This window comes from Belonocnema kinseyi, chromosome 8 (assembly GCF_010883055.1).
Source record: "Belonocnema kinseyi isolate 2016_QV_RU_SX_M_011 chromosome 8, B_treatae_v1, whole genome shotgun sequence".
NCBI classification, from domain to species: Eukaryota; Metazoa; Arthropoda; class Insecta; order Hymenoptera; family Cynipidae; genus Belonocnema; species Belonocnema kinseyi.
In genome coordinates, this window is record NC_046664.1 from 133,177,765 (window position 1) to 133,187,489 (window position 9,725).

At 29.2% G+C, this 9,725-nt stretch overlaps 1 protein-coding gene across 1 annotated transcript in view; it reads left to right on the plus strand.

The window, feature by feature from the left end:
* Positions 1–2,228, plus strand: part of LOC117177735 (protein NDRG3-like) — a 443,874-nt gene extending 441,646 nt beyond the window's left edge. The window contains exon 8 of the mRNA XM_033368635.1: positions 2,200–2,228. Within this exon, the coding sequence (XP_033224526.1) occupies positions 2,200–2,213 (14 nt within the window). The 3' untranslated portion in view covers positions 2,214–2,228. The remainder of the gene's footprint in view (positions 1–2,199) is intronic.
* The last annotated feature ends 7,497 nt before the right edge of the window (positions 2,229–9,725 follow it).

The following is a 9,725-nucleotide window of genomic DNA, read 5'->3' on the forward strand; positions in this document are numbered from 1 at the left end:
TCGTTTTTTACGAATAAAAAAAACTACGCTTCCTATCAGAAAAATATTCGTAAAAAATTTTAATATCTTTTTTGGTTGAATAAATTTTGGCTCACTTATTCTCGTATCTTATATTGTTGCACTCAAGTTAAATTTTCTATTTTCAATGTTGTTTTCAAAAATAAAAGAAATACTATTTATCCTACAAAAAAGTAATTCCTGAAAAATTTACTATTCTTTTACAAGTTGACAATTATCGTCAATCTATCTCTTTTCGTATCTTGCTATGTTTTCTAGAAAATAAAGTTATTGTTTTTTTTTGCAAAAAATGTAAGTTTTCGATTTTTTATTAGCATTTTCAAATATTAAAAATAAGTGATCGCAACAATTTTCAAAATACTCTACCTTTTTAAAATTTCTTCGAAAAAAGCTGGCTAACGAACTCGTACTTTTTTTCATACCCATACAAAGTATGCCAAGGGCGAATCCAATTAAATAATTCCTTCAAATGTTACTGTGTTTACAAAGTACAACGACATCGACAAGAAGTAAAACAGCGGCAACTACAGCAACAAAAACAACGACGACAGACAGACATCGATGTAAAAACTATTTTTTTTTGACCCAGGGGATCTCAAAATATTGAAATTTGATGGGATCCGCGAAATTAACTTTTCGCATAAAACCAATACCTTCTCATTTGGATGAGTTAGGGGATTTTTTCGAGAGCGTGCTAATTTTTCTTTTTATCTTGGGATATAAAATTGAATAACAATGATTTTTCATTTACAAAAGTTGATGTATATCACTGTATTTAACTATGTTGTGGAAAACATTCTTTAATTTTTTTTACTGAAATTTTACTATTCTATTTTTCATCAAAAACTGATCATTTTTAGTTGAAAATTTATTTGAAGAAAATACATTATCGCAAATAAAAATTCAGTTCTTTGGTTTGACGTACATTTTTTTAACAGAAAATTTAACTCTTCAATCTTTGTTTGCAAATTACCTTCTTTTTTATTAGTTCTGTTTTGATGGAAATTAACCTTCTTTGTTAAAAATTTGTCTTGTTTGTTGAGAATTTCAATATTCTAATTAAAGATTCACCATTCTGGTAGAAAATTCATCTTTTTGGCTCAAGATTCAACTATTCCAGTTTGAAGAGTTATAATTTGAGATGAAAATTTATCACTCTGTTTGAGCATGTAACTATTTTTTTCAAATGAGTTTTTTTGTTGATATTATTTTTTTCTAACTCAAAATGTAACTTGTTCAATTGAATATTCTCCTATTGTTATTTAAAATTTAGCTCTTTGGTTGAATATTAATTTTATGAACTGAAAACGTAACTATTCAATTTTTTAATCGACAATTTGCGTTTTATAGTGGAAAATTCATCTTTTTGGTATAAAGTTAATCTTTTCTAGTTGTAAAGTCAGAATTTTAGTTGAAAATTCATCAGTTCTGTTGAAAAATAATCTTTTAAACTGAAAATTTTACTATTCCCTTTGAGGTTGAAAATTGATCTTTCTTAGTTCGAAATTCAACTATGTGGTTGCAAAATTGTCCTCTTTAGTTGTAAACGCATGTATTCTTTTGAAAACCTGTTTCTTTGTAGAAAATTAATTTTTTTGTTTGAAAAATTAATATTCTTGTTTTAAACTTCACTTTTTGCTTAAAAATTAAACTATTCCAGTTTAAAGTTAACCCCTTTTGTTAAAATTTCATCTTTTTGATTTAAAATTGATCTATTCAACTTACATATGCAATCATTTTAGTTAAAGATTAATCTTTTTGGTTGAAAATTCAATTATTCTAGTAAAACGTTCATAATTTTAGTGAAAAAATCATAACTTTGTTCAAAAATGTAACTATTTAACAAAAAATTTGTTTTAGTTGAAATATGTTAATTTTTAAGTGAAAATGTAATTATTCCATTATTTCAGTTAAAATTTCAACTCTTTGGTTGAACATTACTTTCATAGACAAAAATTGAACTATTCAAATTTTGATTAACAAATTATCTTTTTTTTTTTTGAAAACTCATGTTTTCGATTTAAAATTCATCTATTTCAGTTGAAAATTCATTATTTCAGTTAAAAATGCTTCCCATCTGTTGAATTTTGTTGCTGCTGAAATTAATTTTCTTTTAACAGAAAATGTAACTATTCAAATCGAAACTGAGATATTTACGAAAACCTGCCTGTTTGTTCGCAGGTAATAACTGGTAATTAGTCAGTGCAACAAAAGGCTAGAGTTGAAGTCTTGTGGGTGGGCGTCATCTATTCCTCTCTTCCGTTTATTCCGAAACGGTATCCACTCAGAAATCAGACTATGCTACTCTTACCTGAGTTCACGCTACCCCCTCTCCTGCCCTGACCCGAGATGGAAAAAACTGAAAAAACCACGAAATTGTATCATTATTCTAAACGTGGTGTTGCGAAAACAAAACTGTTTTGTCTCGAAGTCTTCAAGCAGAGATGATATAATTAAGAATCACTCACTTTTTGTTGATAAAAAATATACAGAATTAAAAAAAATATATTTTTAAGGTAAACCTGCATTAAGAAATATTATTATGTTTAATATCCAATAAACAAAAATACAATTTTATCCTTACTGTTTGCGTGGTTTTGCACAAACGCAACTGTTTTGTCCCAAAGTCTTCCAGCAGAGAGGTCATGATCGAGAATCACTCACAATCATAAGCAAAAGTTTCGTCTCGTTAAAGGTCTAAAGGAATGTCTCCACCTTACCGACATTACAGTTTTTGCGGCGACTGCCTTTAATTCGATTTTCATGTTGATTATCAAAAACATACGTTAAAATATGAATTAATAGGACATTGAACTTTACATTACGAGGTCATTAAATTATAAATAAAGGAAATACATTATATATTCTTAACTATCGATCTGTAATACAAGAATAGATCAGCAGTGACCACTGGCGGTAAATCACGAAAACGGCGTATAAATAAATTAATAAATCAATCTTTTTTCGCTTATAATATGTGCATTATTACTTTCCGCATGGCGGGATTATTGTTATTTGAGCATAAAAAATGTTCGGAATTATATAATCTAACATTTTGTTTAAAAAAATTCATAATTTGGATTTTTAAGAATAGTCCGCCATAGATTACGTTTAACCTTTTACAATGCAACAAAAATAATATAAATTGATGCATTATTTTGGGAGTGGTTTTGCACACACTGATCGAAGGAAGTTACCGTTTCACCTTAATGACAGCTCTACAGAAAATTATTATAACATTTTCCGATCGAGTCAACATTCGAAGAACTATGGCACTTTTAAGAAAACCCAACATTTTGCTATTTACCGATTTTGAGATTTCTGAGAGTTCTGATATGAATTTTGCACTTCTCAATGATAGCTCTACAGAAAATTTTACAACACTTTTCAATCAATTAAAAAGTCGAAGAACTAATGCACTTTTAAATAAACCAAAAATTTTGAAATTCAAATATTTTAAGATTTCTAACAGTTTTGATCGGAGTTCTGAACTTCTCAATGACAGCTCTACAAAAAAGTGATACAACATTTTTCAATCAAGTTAAAATTCGATGGAGGACTTCCTCATGACAGCCCTAGACAAAAATTTCATAAAACTTTTCGATCAAGCCTACATTCGAAGAACCACGCCATTTTGAAAAAAATCAAAAATTTTGTAATTTAAAAATGTTGAGAGTTCTAAGAGTTTTGATCGGAGTACTGGACTTCCTGATGACAGCTCTATAAAAAAGTATTGGAACACTTTTCGATCATGTCTAAATTCAAAGAACTACGGCACTTTGAAAAAAACCCAAAATACTTGAAATTCAAAATTTTGGGTTTTCTCAAAAGTGAGAAAGTTCTTCGAATTTTCTGTTAACTAAAAAAGCTTGGTTGGAAAATGTGACTAAAAATCTTTCTTGATTAGAAATTCAACTCTTGTGTTAAAAATTCAACTATTTACTTAAAAAGTCATCTATTTTTCTGAAAATTCAATATGTTCACTTCAATGTTAGTAATTTTAAGCATTGCAAATTGAATCATATAAAAGGTGCTTTGTCCATAATTTGTATCTTTTCAGGCCCTGCTACTTGAAATTGCATTACTAGCATTTTTGAATAGTGTCTTAAATCTACACAGATTTGACTGAATTTACTCGAACAAATTTGAAGGTACAACAATTATAGGCTTTTTTCTTTAAATATATGCAAATAGTATTTTTAATCTATTTTATATATTTTATTTTTAATTAAATAGTTGGACATTGATTTTAACATGAAATTCAACATTAAAATATTAAAAAGTTATGTATAATGGATGATAAAAATAAAATCAACGATATAAGTAATTTCAGAAACAAACTAAATTGTTCAGAATTTATTACCTGAGGATATCCTGAGTCACATTTCTATTTATTTGAATTTCATTGTACGTATATATTATTCCTCACTTGCCAAAAAATATATTTTTTATCTACTCTAACTAATGCTCATTTCTCTTGAAATCAAGTTCTTATTAATTTTCATCTTATAGTTGCTTAGATTTGTAATTTGTGAAATTAAGAAAGTGAAAATAGTTGAATTATGACAGAACAATTACATAACGTACATGTCCTGAGACAAGCGTGGTATCGAAATCACTTTTAATTATTTTAAAGTCATTGATTTTCAAATGATCAACTTTCGAATTACTTTTAACTATTTTAGAAAATCTGCCGGAAATTTATAGTTGCAGATAATTAGCATTGAAAAGCTGCAGTGATCGGCATTTTGCATATTTATAGTATTTCATGTATCACGGTTATCTTTCGCCATCAGAACAATTTATTGTGACGTTCAAAAATTCTTTCGAATTTTGCCACCCTCCAAAACCTGCCGCCCTGTGCCTGGGCACTTAGAGCACGTAGGGTAAGGGGGGGGGGCAGCGCCAACCAGTGGGGCAAAGGTGATTTTCCTTATAGCATGGCTATTATTTAACAATTTTAGTTGTACTTTGCATTGAATAAATCTATTTTATCAGAGAGATAGTGTTACATACTAAAATCTTAAAAATTGACGTTGAAAAAAAAAATTATACAGACAACATTTTTTACCACGAAAAAATGGAAGTTTCACTGACAGAAATATAAAGTTTTCAACTTTAATGACAATGCTTACAGTGTAAAAACTTGATATCTTGACAGATAAAACAATATCACACAATCTAATCATATTAATTAGACGTAATTCAAGTCGATAAATGATAGGCAATGTAGAACAGCAACTTATCTTGTGGGCTACATAGAAGAAACTATTAAATATTATTATCATCAATCCGGTCGGTATGCAGGTTTCTTTTATTGGCACGGTACAAACATTGCATACAGTCCGTTTCTAGTAGAATGTCAATGAACAAGAGGTTATATTACAGCTATCTCTATTTTTATTCAAAATAACTTATTTTCTTGTTGGATATCTTTAAAGGTATTTTTTCCAGTACATAAAATACCACAGAAGAAAACCATCACGTTTTCTTATCTTTAAATGTTTTTATTTTCATAAAAAGCTGCAGTCGGGTTAACCTTCAGGTGAGGGGCAAAGCCGATGAAATACAGCTTGTCAGAAATAATTAAATTACTAAATTATTGTTTTTCCCATGTGAATAATGCTTATAGAAATATGATATAAAATAATGTAGAACTTGAAATGAGAAAAAATGGATCAATTCAACATCTCATTAACTTTAAAAAAATCATTGACTGTTAACTGGTTGGCACTGCCCCCCTTTACCCTATAGTATAAATCCAAGGATGCCTCATCTAGTAACTTAAGCTATACACTGAACGAAATTTTATAATAATACTTGATATTTCAATATTCATAATTCATATAGTCGATTACGATTTAGGAAAATCTTGTAAATATAAAAATTATTGTTAGCGTAATTACGAAACTTTACAATTAGAATATGAAAACTTAATATCTTTAGAACAAGAATTGGTATATTCAATAGCAAAGATTGATATTTTATGTATTAAAAAGCACAATAAGAAAAATTGATAATGACATATTCAAATAACATAAAATCAATTATAGGAATTAATAGATTGAGTTACAAAAGTTAATATAAATATTCTAAAAATTATTATAGTCAAAGAGAAAGTGAGAGGTAATAAGAGATATTTTTATTTTCTTTTTATAGCCGCTAACAGAAATTCTGATCTTCAGTTGAGGAAATTGCAAAACACTATATCAAAAATCCGAATAGCTCCGATAATCTACCGAGGATAGCCGAATCCGCCGCTCGTACCTCATAGCCGAGCGCTCGCGATGTGAATCGGAGAACTTCGTGTTCACCGCTAAACTGGTCAAGATTCATGTATGGACACGTGTTTTCCAGTGTTTTGTTTTTAAGACAAGAGTGTTAATAATTGGCTAAAGTATACGTTTTTTTATGATCTTCAACTGACAAAGTATAAAAGTTATTAGTTGAAAATTTCAAGGATTTTACCACTCAGGTTTTGAGCATCAGATTACAAAGCATTACTAAAGATTCTAGAAGGTTTGAATATATTCTAAAGATTTCAGAATATTTAAAAGGATTTTTTAACGTTTTACAAAGAATTGTAAACTTTTTACGAAGATTTTATGGATTTGAACGATTGAAAAGAGGCGTGTACATTTTTTTGAATTAGAGGGTATCCCTAGTAAAAATGCCTAATAGAATCCATATAGAAACCTAATAGGTGTGCCTTCTATTAGGTCCTACTAACTTTGAAAGCGACAGTTGTACTCCCATTTTATATGGCTTTCGTTTCGATTTCTAGAAACTTTTGAACTGGATATGATTAGGATCTGATGTGTTGTGTATTAGGTACTCGCCATGAACTACTTCTTAGATCCTAAGTGGAATCTAATCGTTTTTCTATTTGGTCCCTCACAGACTGAGAAAAAAAATACTTCCGAATCAATGTTGATTCAAATAAAATATTTTTAAATTATTAAAAAATTGATCATCTTTAAATTCTGAAGTGTGATGCTATGTTACAATAGTAAAAAAGTTTAACTAGCACATTCCCATAATCTATTACCAGAAATTTTTGATTCAAAGAAGGAAAATATTAATCCAAATGTGAAATAAATTTTTTTCGCAAAAGTTAAATCTAAAGATTTTACACCTTTCTGAAGCCTCTGACAAACTCTCCTACGTTTTCTCGTATTTTCATTGACAGTCGATTCTTCTTAACTATACACCGCATGTTATTCTAAAACTAAAATAATAGTTAAATTTGCCCAGAGAAGCTTATTAATAATAACTAAAGACAAACGCAGTTTATTAAAATATCTGCAAGTGCCGAGAATCGAACGCACGCACCGCACACTTTTAAGTCGAACGCCGAATCCCCAAGAGCTACGATGCCACCCTGAGTGCGATATCACAAATTCTTGACGGCATTCATCCGATACTTTAAAAATTAGAAAAAAATGTTTTTGAAGCTCAATTTGTTATATATGATTATTAAACGTACTTAAATAATTTTAAATTAAATCAATCTTTAAGAAAAATTCGTTTCGAATTTTTAAGACACCAAATGTTTTATATTTTTTCAGAAAAAATGTAATTTTTAAGTTTGAATTTCGGTAATTTTTTTTTTGAGTTTAAGTATAATTAAGCATAAAAGAACTTAATTGGTTTTTCTATTCGGTTTCTAACTGGTATTTATCTGGTTCGTAGTGACTTGCAAAGTGGCTTCGATTAGTATCGGATGTGCTGCTTATTCGGTACTCGCATTTCATTACATATCGGCCAGTACTGCCAGTACTGGCAGCCTATATTGGCTATTTATATTTACCGATTCTCCACCGATGCTTGACCCACAATTGGCACTTTGTTTCATCAAGTGTTAGTTTTAGCACCTAGTAAACAAATCTTACACGAAAAAAAAATTTATTGAAAAATTGTCAAAGTTCACGATGAAATTTGTGAAGTTCTGTCATTAAGAATTGTTAATGTTTATAAAAATTACATTTCCTGTCATTGCAAGAAGTTGTGAAGCAGGCTACAAAGGATAAAAATGAAATATTACGCGAAGAAAAATTGTAATCGATTTAAATTATTTATTTAAAAATTAGTGTATTGATATTCCTGTTGACATTTTGTGTATTTTACATTTACACAACGTCACATAATAATAAATAACTAGAAAAAGAGAGCTTAAAATTTGGTTCTTTAACTTTTCTGAACTGCACCTTATGAAAATGGCTTTTTCACAGAGTTTCAACTTGTCAGTTTAACGGAGTGGTTAGCACGCCCGGCTGCTAGGCGATAGATTTAGGTATATAGATGTAGGTTCGATACCCCGTAGCGTTAGAAATTTTATTTATAATATAACGTTCCAAATGTAATATATGTTATTCAGTCTAAACAGGACCATTAATATTTATATTCAAAGTACTCGAAATCAATTAATATTTATTTTTTAAATATCTTTTTTGTCATATCCTTAGACCGTAGCCAGTGTTGGGCCGACAATGGCTGCCAAGCCCTGGCTGCCAAGTCAAGGCCATAGTTATCAATCCGGCAATGGCACGACGATGGCAGCCAGGTTTGGTCCAATACTGGCATCCAGTGTTAGGCCGAAAATGGCAGCCAAACCTTAACTGCCAAGTGCAGCCCATAGTTATCATTCCGTCATTGGCGCGATAATGGCAGCTGAGCTTCAGGTTTCTGGATTTAAACTTAGCTTGCCGGAGATATTAAGAATTCGCTAAGAAGTCTCTAATCAATTATTTCCATTAAAATACTTTAAATTTTGTTGCCCCCCCCCCCCTAGTGGAGAGCCCCAAAAATGCCCCAAAAAACTGAAATTTTTGCCAAAAATTTACACATAAATGCTCTGTATTTTCCTTTGTTGCCATAAACTATTTTCGTTTGTCAAGCAGAATGTTTTTAACTATTTTTCAACCAATTAACAATGGTTTAAACAATTTATTTTTGTTTAAATAATTTTTTTTTGCCATCACTCATTGAGAGGTAGATTTTTTAATGTTTTATTGAACAGTTTGACATTTTTAGGAATAATGATCTTTGTTTCAAGCATTTCGTATTTGTTTAAAAAATTAATTATTATTTAATTGTCAATTTTTCTTAAAAATAGGTATAAAACTCTATTTTAAAAAAATTAGTTAGCTTTTTCGCTTCTTATTAAATATCTGCGTCATTTAGATACTAGTAACTTATTTTGTAATAAATTCTTATTTGTTTGAATAAATTTTGTTTGTGTATACAATTGTTTTCGAAAATAAATTTAGGATAATCCTGTTTTTTGTCATTAATCTGGTCATTTTTCATTTTTGAGAGCAAAATGTTGTGTTTTAATTTCCAGTGACGTTTAAAAAATACAAAGATTTCCAATTCCTTTGAGAATACTAAGAGCTATTCTGCGTGATCAACATAAACCAAAAAAAAACCTACTTTGAGCTTTCAGATGACAAACGAGTGTGTCTACAGGGGTGATTTAAAGGAATAAATTGTAAAGATAATTTCAGAATGATAAAATTGAATGTAATTTTTATAGAATAAAGTCTTACTAAAAAAATAAACTTTTCATGACCAATGTAAAACATTTTATGGAAAAATATTAGTTATTTAAAGAAATTGCTTAACGTTTAAATATTTAACAATAAAAAATATACTTCATTGAATTGAGACCAAAATCAGATTCTTTAATTACAATTTCCAATCAAATG